Source organism: Lissotriton helveticus, chromosome 5_1 (assembly GCF_964261635.1).
Source record: "Lissotriton helveticus chromosome 5_1, aLisHel1.1, whole genome shotgun sequence".
Classification (NCBI taxonomy): domain Eukaryota; kingdom Metazoa; phylum Chordata; class Amphibia; order Caudata; family Salamandridae; genus Lissotriton; species Lissotriton helveticus.
In genome coordinates this window covers 619,473,734-619,495,378 of record NC_136065.1, presented here as the reverse complement: position 1 = coordinate 619,495,378, position 21,645 = coordinate 619,473,734, and the positions used below count along the sequence as shown (strand labels likewise).

The following is a 21,645-nucleotide window of genomic DNA, read 5'->3' as shown; positions in this document are numbered from 1 at the left end:
GGGATATATTATTCACACTGTCCATCCTGTGGGGATATAATATTCACACTGTCCATCCTGTGGGGATATAATATTCACACTGTCCATCGCGAGTGTGGATTAAACATTCAAACACTGTCCATCCTACAAGGATATAATATTCACACTGTCCATCGTGAGTGTGGATTAAACATCAAACACTGTCCATTCTACATGGATATCATATTTACTCATTGTCCATCCTGTGAGGATGTAACCGATCCCCTGCCCATCCTGCTGTGTGGATATAATACTCATACACTGTTTTATGAGGAAATCGCATTCTCGCACTCTTCATCCTATGAGGATATAATAGTCACACATTGGCCATAACATGAAGGTATCACATTCACACACTGTCCCTCCTGCAAGGGTATAATATACAGACTGTTTATCCTATGAGGATGTAATATTCACACTGTCCCTTCTATGGGGATACATCTTCACTCACTGTCGATCCTGTGGGCTTATAGTATTCACAAACTGTCCATCCTATGAGGATATAATAGACACACTGTCGATCCTGTGAGGACATGACTCACTCACTGTCCATCCTACGAGGATATACGGTGACTCTTCACTCCGCTCCTTGGAGTGCAGTAAACTCCCCTGCCCAGCAGGGCGCGCTCCAGAGTCGAGAATGAATATTCTCCTCAGAGAGGACCGAGGCCTCGAAAGAAGTCCGAAGAAAAGTCCAGGCTGCGGCCCCCGCATTACCAGGGTCTCCACGGGGCTCTGGGGCTGTCCTGGGCGGGCTCTTTAGTGCTGCTGGGACAGGACGGAGGCCGAGAAGGACAAACCGCCTCTGCTGCAGCCGCAGGTCTATGGAGGGCCCGCAGCAGCTTCATCCGGGTCTCTGCGGGGGCTCCGTGGAGGGAGAGGAAGAGCAGAGAGTCCTGGAGGCACCGGGAGTGACCTTCACTGGAGGCCGCGGCTGTAGGGAGAGAGGAAGGGTTAATAGTTGTAGATTTAAACAGCAGGAAGTAAACACACAAAAAATGCATTTAAAGCTCTCTAGAGTGCTTTCTTCTGGTTGCTGAAATTAGTTTACGGGTATTTCTGAAACGCTTAAATCACGAAGTTAAGTAAAATAGCACTGGAAATTGACATATTTAAAAGTCATAATGAGCCTGCCCCAAGTACCTTCCTGATGCGACTATTACCAGTTCCGTCTCTGCACTAACTAACCCAAACCACCACTACAAGCAGGCAAACACAAAACTGCAAAGAACACCCACTGCACTTTTAACCCTTCAATTTGCTGCCTCTCACCTGGTGCCGGTGTCTGCACGCGCTGGGCCAGGTACGTCACGGCCATTTCCAGGATATCCGCTTTCTCTGCTTTGGGCGGAAGTTCATGTTCCTTGAACTCTCTCTGCAGTAACATCCTCAGCTGCTCAATGCTGCTGTTGATGCGATCTCTCCTCAGCTTCTCCACCGCTGGCTTCCGAAGCTGCAGAGACAAAATGTGGATTTGTTATTTTATTGAAACAAACGTGTAAAGTTGTCTAAAGTCGATAAAAGGTATTAACAAAGCTTAAAGTTACTTCAGTGTGATAAACTGTCCAATTAAATAATGTTAATTTAGAACTAGGGTGATATGCAAAGATCAATAAATACAGTCACTGATGATATAGTATATTGGAAGCTCATTTTAAACGTGTACTTTTTGCATAGATGAAAAAGCTAAATATGCTTTTTAAATATTAATATCCAGACTCTTACCCTTCTAATGTGTCTCTCGCGCTCCTCTTCATATTTCCTCTCGGTGCTGAAAGGCGCCATCTTGCCCGGTGTGGGGTGAAGAGCGGGGTCTCTGCAGTGAACCCACAGTGATCGGTGTCTGAAGAGCTCGCTCCCTCCTGCCCTATTTATCCCCCTCCGCCTGCAGGGTAATGTGTGGGTCTGGGGCTGGAGAGAGGTTCCCACACTCAGCAGCCAATCAGAGAGCAGCAGGGACAATGGAAGTGTGGCACATTACAGGGAGGGAGGGGTGGGGGACATCTGGGGCCGGACACAAAAGATCAGAGTGTGGGAAAGAGCTGCCCACAAAAGTGATATGATTCCTGACATCTGCCAGGAGTTGAACGGTGTCAATAGCGTTAAATACGGGCGGGTGTGGCCGCAGAGCCGAAAAGCATGAATGAGCGGGCCCAGAAAGGAATTTATTAATGCCCATCTTTTTTTTTTGTTTAGTAAAAGTTTATTTCTATTCAGTTTTGTCGCTGTGCACTATAGCAAGCAGAGGGAATGCTTTTTTCTGTTTTGTAAAATATTTACCACCAATCATTAGGTTTTGTCAAAGGAAACGAAACGCCGCTTTCAAAACTTGAATTTTTATTCACCTGGGGCTGGGAAGGAAAGTTCAATGTGCGTCGTATTCTGAGCGTGAGGTAAAATAAACAATGCGTCAGTCAGAGACTTGTGTAACCCCCGCACTGCACCGGCACTGCGTGGAGCTGTCCAGTGCTGAAAGCGCCCGCACCGGCTGCAGCACTAGATTCAGGCAGGTAAAGCACTGCATTGATGTGGTGTATTTTTCGGGGGTGTAGTGCAGCAGCTCCTTGTCCAGTCCTTGGCAGGCACCTCTTACATTGTTTGTGAAATAATGTGATTAATATTTTGTTGCTCTTCAGTCTGGGTTCCCATCTCCACGGGCCCTGGTTCTTTTGCTACAAAGCCTCACGTCTACCCCAGGTGTGATCCAACCGCGTAAACACCTTTTTGTGTAATGTCTCCATTTCTAATTTGGGATTAAGAGATTCTAACTTTTCTAAAGTATCTGAAGAGTTAACCATGGAACTGTGCTTTGTAAACTCCCAATTTAAACATATTGTGACCCCTGGGTGTTTTCGAGGTTGTTTATAGCCCAGTCTGACATGATATAGCCCCAATACCAGCCCCTCCAGTAGTAATAACCTGCCCCGTTCTCGGGTCCGGACAGGACCGGCGCACTGAGGCCTCGCCGCTGCCACAGGCCGCTCCCCAGATGGCGGCTGCAGATGAACCCAGGGGAGGGTCGGATTCCCTGGAGCCGGAGGCCTCTGTGCGACACGCTTCTATTGTACCCTCTGAATGGGATGAATGGGCGACAGTGTGTGAACCTCCGGGAGTCTCCGGCCCCAGCCTCAGAGTCACAGCCCCTCCAGCAGACCACGGGTCTAGGATACATGTGAGGGGGCGGGAGGTGGGGGCGCGGGGGCTCGGAGTATAGAGAGGATCAACCTCTGCCCGCCACACCTCACCTGCCCCTTGCTGCAGGTGACTGTTAAAGGAGCTCGAGAGGATGGGGGGATAGAGAGGTGGATCCTGGAAAAGCCATATATTTCTGAAAACTAGTCAAAGTTGTGATTTCAACAATTGGTCATTTATGTGGTTCCTACAAGGTTTTCCTATAGAAAGTAACAGTTGAAATAAAAAAAAATTGATATTGAATTAAATAAAGACCATTTTTTAAAAGCTAAATACCGTTCTGTCTGCTGCACCCTTCTAGTCTTGGGGACATATGGGACTTGTAGGTTCTCCAAGAACCCGAGGTACTCAGAGGCAACAGCCGAGCTGCACCGAACAATGGTTTTTCATTGTGGATCGACTATACAGTAATTCATATGGCAAAATTGTAGCACATAGAAAAATTGTCTGAAGGAAAAGTCAGTATTTCTCAAATGTGCACCAGATGCTGAGTTTAGGAGCAATGTTTGTTTGCACATCTCTGAATTTATGGATACACATACTGGCATGTCTTTTAGAGGGCATTTGTAAAATGTCTTCTGTGAATCACACTTGTTTACATTTGAAAGGCACACACCTAGAGATATTCAATTGGTAATAGTGAATGTTCTACTATGCAGTATTCCCACATGTCTCCTCATAAGAATGGTACCACACTTGTGTGACTGGGCCTTGCTCCTGCAACACTAAACACCCCAAAATGTGATCTAGGAGACATCATGTTTCATCCAGTAGAATGCATGTTTTTTTTTATAAGGTGGCTAGCTGTGGCTTTTAGGCCCCATCTCAGCAGGCACAGAGAAAGTCATCCTTTTTGCCACAATTCCCCCCATTTTTGGCTGCTACTGGTGGTAACTGACTCTGACTGTGTCTTGGGTTCTGCTAACCAGGCCCATGGCCAGTGCTTGGATAAAAAAGGTATATGGTAATTAGAAGTAATTACAATTGGCACTGACAACCTACCTGTGAGTCTCTAGTGTATGATAGGGCATGTATGTTTAGCGGTCCAGCAGATCTCCTGCACTTAATTGAGCACTGCTGTGTAGCCTGCTGTCATTTTTAAAAGTCACGTTGGATTAAACCCAGACCAGTTGACTGGGGTTAATATTTGCATTGTTCAGCATTCTGTCCAGCATCTGTTATTTTTGCTTTTGTTGCCCTAAGTGGGAAGGGTATGCCCAGACAGGGATCCCGTGCTAACTTTACCACTGGATTGAAGGTCGCCTGGCAGATGTTGGGTGATACCCTGAAACCGGTCCCAAGATGCTTGTTTCTGCTCCAGGGAGGACCTGGCTTTGCAGTTTGGGCTGGACTGTTCCCATGAGCAACAGGTTCAAGGCTGATTTGCATATGGTTGGGTCCAAACTGGGGTAAAATAATGATGTATTAAACCCAGATCTGTTGACTGAGGGTGAATGTTTGCATTGTTCAGCATTCTGTTCATCTTCTGTTCTTTTCGCTTTTTATTTTTAATTTTAGCCCTTCTATGCAAGCTGCTTACGCGGAAATCATATGAAAATTAAACTTTGGATTTAACCCCTTTAGTGCTGCCGTCGGCCAACGGTCGTCGCGAGCACTACCTTGCCAGTGCTGCGCACGTGGATGTATGACGTTACAACGCATACATTCACAACGCATACCATCACAACGCAACTTTTACAGTGCAGGATCCATTACAACGCAAGCCATTACAACGCATGCCATTACAACGCAGATGCTATTACAATGCATAGCATTACAACGTAAGTATAGGTAAGTATATCATTTAAGTAATATTAATTTAAATTTAATTTAATTACAATTTTTTTAAATAATTTAATTAAATTAATTTAAATTTTTAATTAATAAAATATAATTTACTATTCTAAAACCAGGGGGGTGTAATAGTAGGGTAAGTGTTGGATAGTGTAGGGGTAAAAATTGCTATTCTAACTCCAGGGAGGTGTAATAGTAGGGTAAGTGCTGGATAGTGTAGGGGTAAAAATTAGTATTCTAACTCCAGGGGGGTGTAATAGTAGGGTAAGTGCTGGATAGTGTAGGGGTAAAATTACTATTCTAACTCCAGGGGGGTGTAATAGTAGGGTAAGTGTTGGATAGTGTAAATAAAATAAAATAAAATTTAAATATTCAAAATTATTATAATAAATTAAATTATAAATATTTTAAGAAAATTAAATAAAAAATTCTAATTAAATAAAAATAAAATAATATTAATACAATTATATACTTACCTATACTTACGTTGTAATGGCATGCGTTGTAATAGCATCTGCGTTGTAATGGCATGCGTTGTAATGGCATGCGTTGTAATGGATCCTGCGTTGTAAAGTTGCGTTGTAATGGAAGTGCGTTGTAAAAGTTGCATTGTGATGGATGTTTCCCGCGCACGTCCGTTGGCCGATGCGGCTGCACCCGTTCTTCGAACGCTCAGCACTGGTGCACAACGTTCGAAGCAACAAACGGGTTAAAGGTACTACCAAAGTATAAAACAACATTATTTTTACATACAAGTCACTCTGAGGTCTACCCCAGGTGTCCTCACGGTAGCCTGACTGGTAAAGACAATCAGGGACATTTTAAAAGATGTTTTATATGCCCTGGTGAGGAAATTAACAACCAATTTCATTTTCTCCATTGTAGCTTTTTAGTTCTATAGGCTAACATAGGAATACTTTAATAAAGTGCAACTGATAGGAGTGAACTAAAACCATATTTTAAGGACATCAAATATTGGTAATGATAAATGTAACAACTTGCCATGGTTGAATTTATCATAACTAGTACAGAAAAGAGGTAATGAAACGTCTTTCCTGTGAGCCCAAATCCAGCCTTCTAGGAGTCTCTCCTGATCGGCCAACCAATAGCAGGCTTAGCCAAACTGCTTTGAAGAGGTCATAAGTGACCTGCATAGAGACAGAGGTTCTCTGGTGGGGGAGCTCTGTAGCTGCAGAGATCCGTCCAGGAAGTTGCCTGGCTAGTCAAGCTGATCTTCAAAGAGAGTAGGGCAGTAAGAATGCAAGCCAGGCCTAGCCCTTCGTCCTGTACCCCCCAACCAGATGAGACCCCCAGGAATAGAATTTGCAGAAGGTCTGAAAGAGGGAGTGTTCAGAATAATGAGTCACGCCAGTAGGTTGGGTTAGCCATGTCTTCACTCCATGGTGAAAAACTCTCCATTTTGAATTTGGCAGTGCTTTGTGGGACAACAATATACCACACTCTAGAGGAAGAGGTCATGCTTTTGGGTGGGGCCCTGCACCCCATTTAACAGGGGTGCCCCCCTACTTGTTGCCCCAACACACTAGATAAATATGTGAAAGCTGCCTAGCAACTCAGATCAGCTACTTGAAACTACAAAAAGAAGTAAGACTACTCTGCTGGAACACTGGCCTGCACCAAGAGGACTACACTCTGAATGACTGTACCCTCTCCACACAAAGGAACTACAGCCATAAGGATTTTGCCTTCCTTCAAAAAGAGAAGGGGTGGACTCACTGTAAGCAACAGGTTAAAAGAGCTTCACCTGCATCATCTTTAGCAAGAGGAAGCCAATTGGCCAACTTCAGCTGGATTTAAAGGATTTGGCCAGGTGCATATTCCAAACTGTAGTCTCAATTTTCAAGGAGCAACTCAGAGACTCCGGAATCTTGGATTTGTGTTTTGGGCACAATGAACCCACAAGATGAATTTCAGGAAGAAGTTTCTGAAGTTTGGAGCAACTTTTGGTAAACTCTCCATAAGTGACCGACCCGATTTCGAGAGACAAGTCGACTACCACGCATCGCGACCCGGCCTGGATTTCATGTTCACCCTGCTGAAAGCTCCAGAGCTCTAAACTTGCAGTAGTTGATCGGGGGCTCCCACAGAACCAAGCAGAGGAAGCCGCTGCTAATCCAGCCTGCTTGAGAGACCCGATCGACATCGAGAGAAAATACTCCAGATAATTTTCTAAGAGCAAAAGTAATATTTTAACTGAGTCCTCCTACTTAGTTTATCCAGCCAGTGCTCCATCACAGTCAGCCTCAACCTTGGACTTTGTCCCGGTCAAGCGTGACCAGATGTCCCGATTTGGGGCTAGTGTTTGTTAAGCACTATAAAGTGTTTATTCTTTTAAAATTCATATCTATGGTTCCCTGCATTGGATTTTTGTCGTTTTGGTGTCATTGTAAAGATACAAATATTTCCTATGTTTATAAATTAGTGTTGGATTTGTATGGTGTGTTTTGTCATACTTACTAATGTATTGATGTTTTTAAATGCTTTACACACCTGTCTTCTAATGCTTGTTGACAGCTACCAGGGGATGAGCAAAGGAATAATTTATGGAGACCATGTCTGGACTTTATATTCTGGTCCAGACTGGTGATACCGTAGGAAGCTGGAATTGTGGGGACCTTTTTTTCACAGGGGGCTGGTTTTGTTACTTGGGAACTATTTTTTTAATTACACGACCGTAGATTGGGGGTCAGAAGGGAAAAAGTTTATAGACTAGTGGGTGTGTATTCCCTTAACATAGACTAAATACCACAAAACACACCTCTAGTCTTGTTCATGTGTATTAAATCAGTTTATACAGTGTTTTGCCATATCTCTCTCGAAACTAAGTAAAATGATATATATCATCAAGGGGGAAGACCTCCCTTAAGGATAAGACCCCTCACTCACCCGAAGGTGACATGCTTCATCATATGGGTCCTCCTTACCAGTATTGAAAAACTAGTCAACACTGGGAGCTACTACTTCAAGTTTTAAGGAAGGAGCTCAGAGATGTTTTTTAGGAGAAGGATAGTAATCCCATATGTGAGATGATCATTGTAGTGAGGTTAGCAGCGCTGTGTGAGAAAATAGAAGGTGAATTAAAACTGCCTAGGTAGACTCCACTGTTACTCACTTTATTCTAGTGTTCTACCTGACAGGATTAAAAATGAAACAGCACAGTGGTATGAATATATAACCACTGTCACTTATATGGTCAACATGTTTCAGCCTATTGATCAAAAACCCTTTGTATCAGCGGCTTTCTTCAGGACCAGATATAATCGTGTAATTGCTGCTGCACGAAGTGAAGAAATAATAATAAAGTTTATACAACACCGGTATTCCTGTTTTTCTTTCTTTATCAGGTTATACCCAAGGTATCCTCATCTGTAGGATAGCCCTGCCTCACCTCTACCTGACAGGCTGCTCTGGAGGGAGGCCCGCACTGTCCGTCGGTACCTCGTTACTCGAAAGAGCTCGCCCTGTTTTTTAAGCAAAACCGTCCCCCAGTATCAAAATCAAAAGGCCATGGTGACAGTCTTCACCAAGCCAATGGTGCCGGCCTCTCCCTCCCGGCCAAGTCAGCACATTGTTTCAGCCTACACGCTTCACATGTGACAGAAGCCGTAGCACGAGGCTGGTTGCACTCAGCCGTTCAGCGAACCTCCGGGAATGATCTGATTGGCTATCTAACCAAGAAAAGCTATCTGAAATCCCTCCGTCTCCTCCTACCCCGGCCCACAGCCTCTGGGAGCCATGAAGCAGGATTTCAAAAAGACAATGGCCCGGACAACTGCTGGAACCCGATTTATGAGGTGTGTGAAATGGACTTCTTGAACCCCATCTTCTTCTCCCTGTGTCTTACTTATTCAGGACATAGTTTGGGTATCCAGTTGCACGTTCAGAATGGGAGCTGTCGTGCTTGTGCTTCGTGAACCTATGGGTGTAGGTTCTCTGAGCCATAGTACCCCAACTCCTTCTCAGCTGTAGCCCACATTTTAGTTTGTGCATGACAGGCTCTCAGTAGTTAGATGTTTGTAAAAAATAAATATAGGTCTTGTGGTGCTCATGCATCGACACCTGGTGCCTTAACTAAAGCCATCGTCAAGCCAATAAAGTCCACAGATGGCATAGAGAGCAACACTACCACAGTCATCCAATCGGCAGCTCCCAAACGAGCTGAAACTTAAATATTAGCCCTCAACCTTCATTTTGCTCTCTTATTCCTATTTATTTTCATAAAATGTTAACCTTTTCCTTGTGGCCCTATAAAATGGCAATTATGCATAATGTTGCAAAGAAAACAACAATACGGCTGTATTTTAAATAGAATATTAAAGCTTTAAAAAGTTGGCATCTTGGCACACCCACCAAAAGAGTACCAGGTCTGGCACGGGGCAGCGGGTGAGTACAAAAAGGTTATATCTCTTGAGTGTTGTAGCATTTTGCCTGATATGTTTGTTAAGCCTGTATTCATGTGTGTGCATAGGTAGGCGAGGGGAAGTAGAGAAAACCTCAGTGCATTTAATTTACGACATACCTGGGACGTGCTTTGTATATGAGCAGGTCATATTGAATACTTCTCTTGTAACAGGCAGTGTCCTCCTACAAGTGAGCCCTCCACTTCAGTTATTCACACTAGCCTGTGGCCTTTGTTTCCTGATGTGCACATGTTTTTCTGCTTTTATTCACACTCAGCTGTGACCCCTTTCATCATTGATCATAGCTGCAGGGGCCATGGCAGTTTGTGACATTATAACTTCATAAGATGGTTTGGACTGGAAAGTCTATGTTTAAGCAATGTAAGTAGGAGATTAAAAGTCCTAGCCTGAAAAATGTTGTTTTCTGAAAAACCAGGATTGACTAAAGTGTCTTCATTGAAATGCATCAAACATAACTTCCTCTGCTTTCCATCAAACCTATGAAGTCTAGGAAGTACTATTTGTTTCATAATTCTGCCGGCAGGAAAGCTGGTTAGGTGTGACTTCCTTTTCAAGTACCTCTCTACTCCCCAGAAAGCCTCTTTCCACTATACTCCTAAACCCTGCACGGGATGTTGACCTTGGCATACTTTCTTTTTTCAGAGTGACCCTTTCCTTACCTTTCATCCTCTGCATACCTTCTATTTCTGAGTATAACCTCCTCTCAGTCTCACGCCTGCCTGACTGAATCCTTATTATTGTAATTCTGCAATTGGCTGATATCTCATTTCAAATATCATAATGTCTCCTCTTCAAAACCCTGTCCCTGTAATCTAACATTAGCTAATCTCCACCAACCTATCTGACCAACTATTTGCCTGAACACTCCTAGCCCCCACTAATGATCACACCTACCCCGTATTAGCATATCACATACTACCTGGAATAAATGCCTGCACATGTAAATGCATGCACATGACTAATTACAATAAGCACTAGATTAACCATAACCGTGGGTTCTTGAGTAGCGTGCTACTCGCCAGAAAGTGCTTCAATGCCTCATCAGGGCTATTAAGCACTATACAAATCCAACTACAATTGCCATTACACGTGCTGAAGCCTGCACAGCATTTTAAAAAACAATATTAACACTACCCCCTCTCACATAGGGCAGTCATTCCATCTGGTAGTGCGAGAGATCGCTACAAAGAAGGCCCTAGTTTTGGTTGGACTGCCATGCCACCGTGCTCCCTGCCCTCGCTGTCACCGACTTAAACCTACCTCTCAGTCCTCTCCTCACGTGCCATCATGTAGGAACGACTGGCCTCTGCTCCGCGTGTTGCTCGAGGCTGCAGGTCCATAAGCAGCAGGCAAGCAATTTTACTGCCTCTTACAACACCTTTCATGTGACTAGAGGTATAGCTTTTGAAGGCTGGAGCCGGGAGGACTGCTACATTGCCAATAGGATAGACGAGGGGAAAGCATTAGGTAACCAGTAATATGCGAATGACCCGGGACCGTCCTTGTGGAGATCAAAGGGGCTGGCCTCCGGTGTGTTATTGCTGCCCCCAAGGACATGGCGTCAGCCAGAGCAGAGCAGTGCTGTATGAGGGCTTATGGTGGTGATCCTTCCTGTGCCTGGGGGACCAAACTCTGTCCATCACCCACTTCAAAGGCCATTTGCAGAGACTCACGCTACTAGTCACACCTCTGCAGAGTCAAAGGAAGAGAAGGGGTTATGTAAACCCTCGCTGGCTGCCCCTTGCCTTGCAGACATGTGCAGGGCTCCCTGGAGGCAGAGTGAGCTAGAGTTTTTGACTGACACTGTGCTTTGCTATAGGCTTCACCTTTCTTCAGGCACATGTGCCGGTATAGACAGATGGAAGGGAGACTCAGGGGCTTTCTCTAGTTTCGAGCCACAAGGATAGAGAGCGGCTCTGGCCGAGTTGACTGCTGGTGAGTATGGCCATAGCTACTGAGTTTGTATTGTCCGACCTTAATATGTGACACCTTCATGATTTCTGCCTGGGTGCTGATGTATGACATTTTCATGCTTTCTGGCATGGGTACGTCTGTGTGACATTCCCACTCTTATGACCTGGTGCTTATGTGTGACATTTCTACGGTTTCGGGCATGGGTGCATATGTGTGACATTTCCATGCTTTCTGATTTGGGTGCTTTTGTGTGACATTTCCACAATTATTGGCCTGGGCGTTTCTCGTGTCTATTTTTGGTGTTTTCTGTGAATGTTTATGGGTACTTATGACAGGGTATCCTGGTGCTTGTTAAGGTATTCATTTACTATGCCTTTAAAGTTAATACAATTATATATGTAATGAAAAATGTGTTGTAAAATGCACCGTTTTGGTCTGTCTCTCTCCAAACTTTTCTTGGGAGGAGAACTACCCCAAATGCCTCTAGCAGTGGTCAGGCTCACTCGCTGCGCTCGCTTGCTATGCACTGTATGGGAGCTCATCTGACAGAATTTGCCAGGGCTGCTTTAGGTTCCCAGTCCAGCCCTGCATATGTTGTGTTGGGGGCCTTATTGTGAGTGGTGGATACATTCTTACCCCTACTAATAATCAAACTTCCAACAGAAACCTGCCACACCAGCACATCTTTGAAAACTACACATCCAGGGGAGTACAAGGTGGGGTGACTTGCGTTGCTCTCACCAGGTTTTTCTTTTACCCAGATTCCCCTGCAAAGCTCAGACATTGTCTAAAAAAACAAAACTTCCTTCTATTTAAATCTGTGAGGGAAAGTCCTGGAATCTTCAGGCAGCCACACATTTACTACTACCCATGATTTCCCCAAGTCTATTGAAAAAAATGGTGCCTCACGTGTTGGGGTATGCCAAGTGCCCGCAACATGAAAGGGTGCCAATGCAACGTAGACACATCACATTTTTCCACTGAAAATGATGTGCTTTTTGCAATGTGGGTAGCTGTGAATTTTGGTCCCCAGTGCAGCCGGAGCCTAGGGAAACCAGCTAAACCAGCACATTTTTGAAAACTCAACACGCAGGGGAGTGGTGGGTGGGGTGACTTGCATGGCTCTCACTAGGTTTTTACCCAGAAAACCCTGCAAAGCTCAAACTTTGCCTAAAAAAACAAATTATCCTTCCATTTCTGTGAGGAAAATCCTGAAGTCTACAGGGGGCCAAAAATGCCCTACCACCCAGCATTCCCCTAAGCCTCCATAGAAAATGGTGCCTCACTTGTGTGGGTGGGCCAAGTGGCTATGAGAGGGAAGGGCCTAAAACATATTGTGGAGACATCAAAATTATATATCACCAAACAACCTGGTTTTTGAAGGGGGGCTCCTTTGTTTTTGGTCCCAGGCTCAGCAAGCTGGAACCAAAAACATACCTTACCATGTCATACCAAACCCAGACATTCCTGAAAACTAGACACCCATGGGAGTCCAGGGAGGTGTGGCTTGCTTGGATCGCCCAACTTTGGCTTATTCAGAATCTCCTGCAAACCTCAAATGTACTAAAAATTCACAATTTCCTCACATGTCTGTGGTAAAGGTGTGGGATCACACTGTCCAGTACAAATTTCCTACCACCTAGCATTCCCCTAGGTCTTCCGATAAAAATGCGACCTAACTTGTGTGGGTGGGCCGAGCACCCCCAAACTGGAAGGGCTCAAAACGTATTGTGGAGACATCAAAATGTCTTCTCACGGTGATTCATTGACTGACAGTCGCTTAAAAATTGAATCACAGAGTGGATGTGTTGTGGGCATGACAGCAGGCGCAGATTCCTTAGCAATGCTACTAGAATTCAACATTGTTGCCTCTATAAACCTGGGAGCCATGTGGGCTGGGGGTATTTCATGATTTGAGATTTTCATGAACGCCATCGAGGAGAAGAAGAATGAATGGAGGGCAATAGGGTGCACTGCATGGGAGAGGGCACTCAAGTTATTGTTTCTGAACTCTATGACATAGATTCCAAGACATATTCCAAGTTGAAGGAAAGTTTTATGAAGCATTTCTTACCTCAGAAAAGGTTGGACTACAAATATAGTTTTTTCACTCTGTGCCATATTCTCAAGGGAAAATGTTGACTCTTTGATTATGGTAGGGAATATCGAAGCCAAAATATCATTGGGTCACACTATTGTGACAATAATATAGAGGGATAAAATGCTGAAGAGGTAACTGTACAAAGAAAGGTATGGATTTACTATCCCTTTAAGACAGTGTTTTCGCCATCTGGATTGCGATGTCGGTTTCCCACAGGCTTTCAATGTTGAGCTTTCCGACATGGAAAGCCTGTCAGAATGCGACTTAGGGGGGCCCTAGCAGGGCTCTCATCTCCCTGCAACCTCTGGTTGGGGTCTAAGGGGGCATCAATGGTGCCCCCTGGTAATCCCTGCACAGCGTGGAAGGCCCCTTGAGGTGCCTGCCACGCTGTGCAGGGATTAACAGAAACTCCCATTTCTCTATGGGACCTTGTGCTGCGGATGGTTTATGGCTGCAGCACAAGCTCCCATAGAAAACTGGGAATATGCGATCGCACCATGTGTGGTTGCATTGTAATAGCAGTGTCTGGACCACTGACCAGAGGTAGATCAGTCCCGAGTCCGCAACGTTGCCAGAGGGAAGTGAGTCTGCCAGACATCTAACAAGGCTCATAATGTGCTGCAGGATTCAGAACTAAATGAAAAGCAAAGTTTTAGGTTTAAACCTGTAATAACTGATGAAACCCCTCTGAAAGGAAATTAGCCATCACCGTTGTAAACTTATAAACACTGGAAAAACACCTTCGCAACCACAAACTTTCATAAGAATCTTTCCCAATATGTACCATCACATTTACCCACAGACAGAGAATGGGTTAAATCCTTTGATATATCAGCCCCCTTTTCTAGCAAGTCAGTATTGATTGTAAGTGAATTGCCAAACACCCAAAGCTTTAAAAATTCAATCCAAGGTGTAAGCGACAGGTATGAGTAAAAAGAATGTCACCAAGCATCTGAGATAGTGGTGAAAACATGACACCAGACATTTGGTAAACATGGAACGCAGTGTCACTTGGAATGCTGCTGAAAAAAGTTCCTACCAAGTTCAATAGAGATTGGAGTAATATTGTTTGTATTTGCAGTAATTCAGGTACCTATATGAAAAAGTTGTATGATGGCCTGTCAAAATCGATACCTGAGCTGAAGTGCTTCCCTGTAAGAGATCCTTTGTCACTTGCTAGATGGTATGCTGAAAGCATCTTTACAACCTTCAGAGTTAACGAAGAATGCTATTGACTTTGTCGTCCATTCTGTTGCACTGTTTTGTTATGCCCAGGAACTAAAATGCAAATATTTCTCATTTTGTGCATTGTGTGGCATCAAACAAAGAGTCATACTAACTGTGTAATTTAGCCAGCGGCTCTCAATCCTAGAGGGTGTGCATGCTATATTATCCATGTAGCGACCATTTACAGAATCTTTGCTTATTGATGATGCCAAAGGCACAAAATGTGATTATCTTTGGTCACATATTGACAGTGATGTGAAAAAAGTTCAGTCTACTGCATGATTAGGTTTTTACAGGAAAACTTGACAGCTGTAGCGGACATAATCAAAATACTAGAGTCTGAAAACACCCTTGTCTACCAAGTGTTCAGCGTAATTGATGTAGATGTGAAACATCTCCTTGAGAGTAGACTGGGTGACACTTTTAGTGACTTTGGTACTGCAACATGCGCCATGTTAGAATTCTTGCCACTTGGTAAGCAAAGAAATGTTGAGGAGCAATGCAGAACCTTTTATTTTACAGTTTATGGGAAATTGCTTGCAATTATGCATAGAAATGTCCCTTCACCAACCATAGCATTCGAAGTTAATGAAGCCTCACTGGGGTACTCTGCACAAGTTCTAGATTCCTTCTGAATTTTCTCCAAATTTTGAAAAGTACTGATTCATTTTTGATCGCTTCAATAACTGAGGGCGTATATGCCCAATTCAACGCATATGTTGAAGAACATGTCCTAGAGAATCACAATCTTCAGGTGCACCAGTATTGGCATGGAAAGCTATGTCATTGGCCAGAGTTAGAAAATGGTGTACTGGTTGTTTTAGCATTGGCCGTCTCAATTGCCAATGTTGAGAGGGCATTTTCACAGACAAACGTTTATAGAGGCAGGAGAGAGCAAGCGTGCATGACCAAAGACTCACTAAAGAAGTATTGTATGGTCTTCTACAATAAGTTTGATTTGTAAAATGTATTTGGATCTCATATACCCTGTGCACATGCAATCTATACACATGCACTAACAGTACAGAAAGCAAGCAATAATTAAAATTCAATTTAAATTCTATAAAAACCGGAAAAACACTGTTTCTGTTGTTCTTAATGGCACGAAAACGTGTAACCACTGATAACCACTGTTTTTTTTAAGGTATTGAAAAAACTACATAAACCCCACTAAAATTTACCAAAAATAGGAACTGAAAACAGGAAAGCCTAAACATATGCTATTAAGAAGCATGAATTTTGTTGGAGGGAATTTTTTTAAGGGCATTGCCCATCAGGCACACATTATATATGTTTGAATCTTGAAGAAATAGTTGCATCCTCCAAAGTTATTTCAAGGCACAGCCTCTTTTGCCTTTTCTTTAGTCCTGGTGGATGTTGCTCCCTCATTTAATAGGAGACCTGCTCAACACGGAGTGCTACAACTCCTATTTTCTTGTGATTTAGAATACTGCGGTTTCCGTACGGAGTAATTAACAAGAGGTTAATATTGCCATCTGATTGTCACTCACTTATTCAATCCCAGGCAGATGGGAAAATCATTAGGAATAAAACTTGAGACTGGCCAGTCACACATCCTAAAATCAGGTGCATGAACCCACTAAACTCAATTTTCTGATACTTGTATATGTGTGGGCCTCAGATGAGCATATGTTGCAACATTACTGAACACATTCCTTCGGGTAACAGTCAAACAGGGGGGACTTTCTGAGGATTGAATAATAAATATGTCATGGACTGTCATTTCACAGAAGGAGTTTTCAGGGTATATTGCATACAAAGAGCCAATGCCTTCAAATATCCTGGCAACAACCGATTCTAAAGTTGTTTTCATTGAAATCGATAGAAACTGCTTTTTAGTGGTCAATTCACTCATTGCCCTTTTTAAAGATCTTTGTTAGAAGAATATACATATTTTCAAATTCACTACATTATGTTTATCGTTATCCTATCCGATTTGACCAATTTGTTTAAAATGTGCAGTTTAGCACATTATTTTCTTGGATTGGTTCTTAAAGGACAGCTCCGACTCCGTGAAGTGTTAGACTGGCCCCCCAAGAGTAGACGTGTTACCCTCCTCACCACCCCCTATCCCCCCAAAATTGGGTCTAATTTTGTCCCTGCAGCCCACTTACTATTAGCTCCTCAGACGAGGCGCCTGAGTCACAATTCTGCCACCCTTCTATCTCCACAGCATCCTGCGGGTGACCCAGTCAGTATCAGTCAGTGTGCTGCGGCCCAGTGTACACAATCACACCAGCTCCAATGATGCACCTCAGTCACAGGCCGGGTATTAGTCTACTTTCAAACCTCATTATAGAGCTGCCAGCACTCTATTCGCACAGCTCTGATGAAGTACCTGCATCCCAGCACCGTCGACCATCTACCTTGACACAGCTCTTGTGATGCACCTCAGGCACTGGGCTGCCAGCAGTTTATATTCACACAGCTCTAGTAATGCATCTCAGCCCCGTATAATGAACCTCAATCAATGGGCAGGCAGCAGTTATTATTCACACAGCTCTGACGATGCACCTCAGGCATGGAACTGCCGGAAGTTTGTATACACACAGCTCTAGTAATGCACCTTAGGCATGGGGCTGCCTCCAGTTTGTGTTCACACAGCTCTGATGATGCACCTCAGGCATGGGGCTGCCAGCAGTTATTCACGCAGCTCTGACGATGCACCTCAGTCCCGTATAATGAACCTCAAGCGCAGGGCTACCAACAGTTAGTATACACACAGCTCTGACATGCACCTCAGGCACGGGGCTGCAGGCAGTTATTATTCACACAGCTCTGATGAAGCACCTCACCCACGGGGCTGCCTGCAGTTTGTGTCCACACAGCTCTGATGATTCACCTCAGGCACGGGGCTGCCGGCAGTTTGTGTTCACACAGCTCCGATGATGCACCTCAGGCATGGGGCTGCCGGCAGCTACTATTCACACAGCTCTGATGAAGCACCTCACCCACCGGGCTGCCTGCAGTTTGTGTTCACACAGCTCTGATGATGCACCTCAGGCATGGGGCTGCCAGAAGTTATTATTCACACAGCTCTGATGATGCACCTCACCCACGGGGCTGCTAGAAGTTATTATTCACACAGCTCTGATGATGCACCTCAGGGACGGGGCTGACAGCTGTTATTATTCACACAGCTCGGTGATGAAATTAAGTGGTGGGCAGGGGTAAGCAAAGGCGACCAGGAACGTTGCCTGGAACCATCTCCCATAGATACTTAAGGGCAGTGTGATCAATTACCACAAAAAGAAACTCAGGGGCATATGTACAAGCCCATATCGCACAAGAACATCACTTTTTGTGACAGTCCCGTGGCAATAGGGGCCTTGCCTTATGTACAAGGCAGTGTTAAGCCACTTAACGTGACTTAACGCTGCCTTGTACATAAGGCACCCTTTCATGCTATGATTAGCACGCAAGGGGTGTGCAGTGGGTGTTGTGGTGGGTGATCCACAGCAACACCCATTGTGTTTGACTCTGCCCCCTATGTACAAGGATGGCGTACATAGGAGGCAGCGCCAAAATTAAGACTAGGAAAATCCTAGTCTTAATTTGGCAAAACGAGGAGAAATTCATTATTTCTCCTCTTTTTTGCTTTTTCCATGTGTGCTGCCTTGTGCAGCACACATGGAAAAAGCAAACTGCCATTGTTTGTTTATGTATAGGAAGGTGCCCCTTCCTGTACATAAAAAAAGCTTTAAAAAATATATAATTTTGTAACTTTCATGTGTGCTGCAGCACACATGAAAGTTACAAAATGGCATTTAGGATTGTTTATGTGAAGGAAGGGACACCCTCCTACACATAACCAATCCTCACCTGCACAGAGACACCCTTGCATACTTTTGCAAGAGTGTCAGCGTTGGCGCTAAGTTGTTAAACTTAGCGCCATGGCAGGGGGAAACGCAAGCCTGCACTACATTCTTGTGAATATGGTGCAGCCTTGCGTTTCTGAAGTGGCGGAGCGTGTCATTAAGCCCACAAGGCTAACGACACGCTCCACCACTTCATTGTACCTATCCCCCATATTTTTCCTTTGAACGCATGTGGGTTGAGTGGTTAGTTAATGTCAGTGGTGCACAGTATTGGGGAAACGGTTACCTCTTCGATTGTACTATGTAATAAATACTTTCGTAAACTGATCCTAGGTATGTTTTCATTGATGGTGGTTATGCTTTATATTTTAACGGGAGTATTGTCTGCAATAATCACCTCCGATTTTGTTGTTGTTGTAAAATGTTTGCTTTTTGTACCTTTTCCTAGATGGCTGAGTCACTATATCACCAGGGTCCACTCACTGCCGATGACAAACTCATCATGGCCAGTATGTCATGTGCCACCCACACTTCTGGCAGCTCTGATCATCCTTCCTGCCCCTCCTTCTCTGGAGCCAGAATTTAATGGTGTTTGAAAGTTGGGGTTCAGATTATCATGGAAAGGAGCAGGTGTGTGTGAGACCTCCCAGATTTTGTGAAACACACTTTCTCTCTATCGCATTATACATCTACTAGTCTAAGCCCACCCTCTCTACGGAGCGAGTGAAGCCATATATCACTTTTTATCGTAGAGATCTCTCAGCGTGACACAGCTCCCTCTTTCATTCTAGTGCCTTGAAGCACGCATCCACATGACATCAGGTGTAATGTCTCTCGCAGCTCTGCCCCTCACACTAGTACAGATTTTTTATATTGACTACAGAGTGCTGTGTTTAAAGCCATAGTAATCTAGACGCCAGTGATGGCTCATAAACTTTAGTTTATTCTTCTATATAATTCTGACATAAATAACACACTTGGCACACCATTCGACACTTCTTGTGCCAGTTGCAAAGTCACTGTTTCAGTTCGAATTGTGGTTGAGAGAAACGTTTGACTGTGTTCCCACCCCCCTTAGTCCATGGGGAAACCTATTTATTCAGAGCTAAATTCAGCCATCGAAAGGAAAGAAAGACAATGTAATTGTGTTCAGATCTGCATCTTTATTCAAACATGTTCACAGGTCAATAGGTTGTAACATTGACGAATCATGTGACAGATACACAATGTCACAGAAATGTCACAGCTGATAAAAGATAATAAGCATAGGACATTCTTAGATCTGATACAGTGAATGTTTTTGTCACAAAGGCTAAGTCTTGGGTTTCATTCTGTAACAGAATGAGCTTCCACTGATAATCGCAGCCCTACAAATATTGTAGAAGACCAGAAGTTGTACATACTCAGTCACTGAGATACGAATCCACGACAGGGAGTTCACTACATTGAATCTCTTTATAAAAGAGAACACAGCATTGTGTAACCTACACAAATAGCGCCAAGACTGCTTCTAAAATGAAGAGTTGGCACTAGTGAAAACTGTTACTCCTTTTCATCCAACGACAATGAATGTTAGACTTTGGAGAATACACAATATGTGTGCACATTGTCACATACACTATTCAGAGATAATACACAAATCTGTAAAAGAACAGAAACACACTTTACCTTCACAGAAGGCAGGGCTTGTAACTCATGAATTTCCATTTGAAAATACAGATATATCATCACTAATAGTTAAAAGACAATTAATATGCCTTTCGGAGAATGTATAAAATATATGACATTCAATTTGCAGAGACAATTCAGAATTTCTGTAAGTACAGAAACACTTTGAGTACACAGTACTTTTATGATACATTTTCAATAGAAAATACTACATATCAAAATTGATACAAAGGAGGCGCGGAGCCGTTCATCACTCACTTCAACCAATGAGTGATAATTCTGTAATTTGTAACTTCATAGAATCACAGAAGGTAAACACACACTGAGCGCGCACAAGGCCCTAATCCGAATCCCTCAGATTACAGCACATCTATTATTCTCACAGACACATTAATCTGCAGAATCACTGGTGCACTGTATCCATCCTTTCAGGATATTAACATATTTGTACGTCAATCAACTTCTTAAAATGAAGCAAAACTGATAAACCCCGGAGCACTTCTAGAATTCAGGAATGAGAATAACATATTCCAAACCATGCATCAAAATTCACAAAAGTACGTCTTCTTTTAGGCAAGAACTCTACATGAGGTGTGAATTTCTTGTAAAGAAACAGTTTTAAAAATTCTGAAACTGATGGCACTTCCTATTAATTGAGTTAGGTAATTCTCTTCATTAAAGTATTATATTATAAATGATTACACATAGATTCACTGCTCATCAAATCCATGTTCATAAAATATATACCGTGAAATCAACACAATATTCATCCAGCGTTTATCCTAAAAGGATATAAAATTCACAATGTCCATCCTCTAAGGATGTAATAGCTGCACTGCCCATCCTGTGGGGATATAATATTCATACACTGTCCATCCTGTAAGGATGTAATCGATCCCCTGCCCATCCTGCTGTGTGGAAATCGCATTCTCACACTCTTCATCCTATGAGGATATAATAGTCACACATTGGCCATAACGTGAAGATGTCACATTCACACACTTTCCCTCCTGCAAGGGTATAATATACAGACTGTCTATCCTATGAGGATGTAATATTCACACTGTCCCTTCTACGGGGATATAATATTCACTCACTGTCGATCCTGAGGGCTTATAATATTCACATACTGTCCATCATATGAGGATATAGCGTGCACTCACTGTCGATCCTGTGATGACATCACTCACTGTCCATCACATGGGGATGATTCGCAAACTGCCCCTTCTCTTTGATCGAATACACTTGTGCTGTCCATCCTATAATGAGGTAATATAAACACTGTCCATCCTGTGAGGATATACACTCGCTCCTCACTCCGCTCCTTGAAGTGCAGTAAACTCCCCTGCCCAGCAGGGCGCGCTCCAGGCTCGAGAATGAATATTCTCCCTCAGAGAGGACCGAGGCCTCTAAAGAAGTCCGAAGAAAAGTCCGGGCCGCGGCCCCCGCA

The 21,645-nt window shown here is 43.7% G+C and overlaps 1 protein-coding gene across 1 annotated transcript; it reads right to left on the bottom strand.

Moving 5' to 3' along the window:
* Window positions 1-731: 731 nt before the first annotated feature.
* Window positions 732-1,803, bottom strand: LOC144753302 (transcription factor HES-5-like). The gene is made up of 3 exons (XM_078641040.1): window positions 1,744-1,803; window positions 1,291-1,471; window positions 732-952 (listed from the first exon to the last, which is right to left on the bottom strand). The coding sequence occupies exons 1-3, from the start codon at window positions 1,801-1,803 to the stop codon at window positions 732-734; spliced, it is 462 nt and encodes a 153-aa protein (XP_078497166.1).
* Window positions 1,804-21,645: the final 19,842 nt, after the last annotated feature.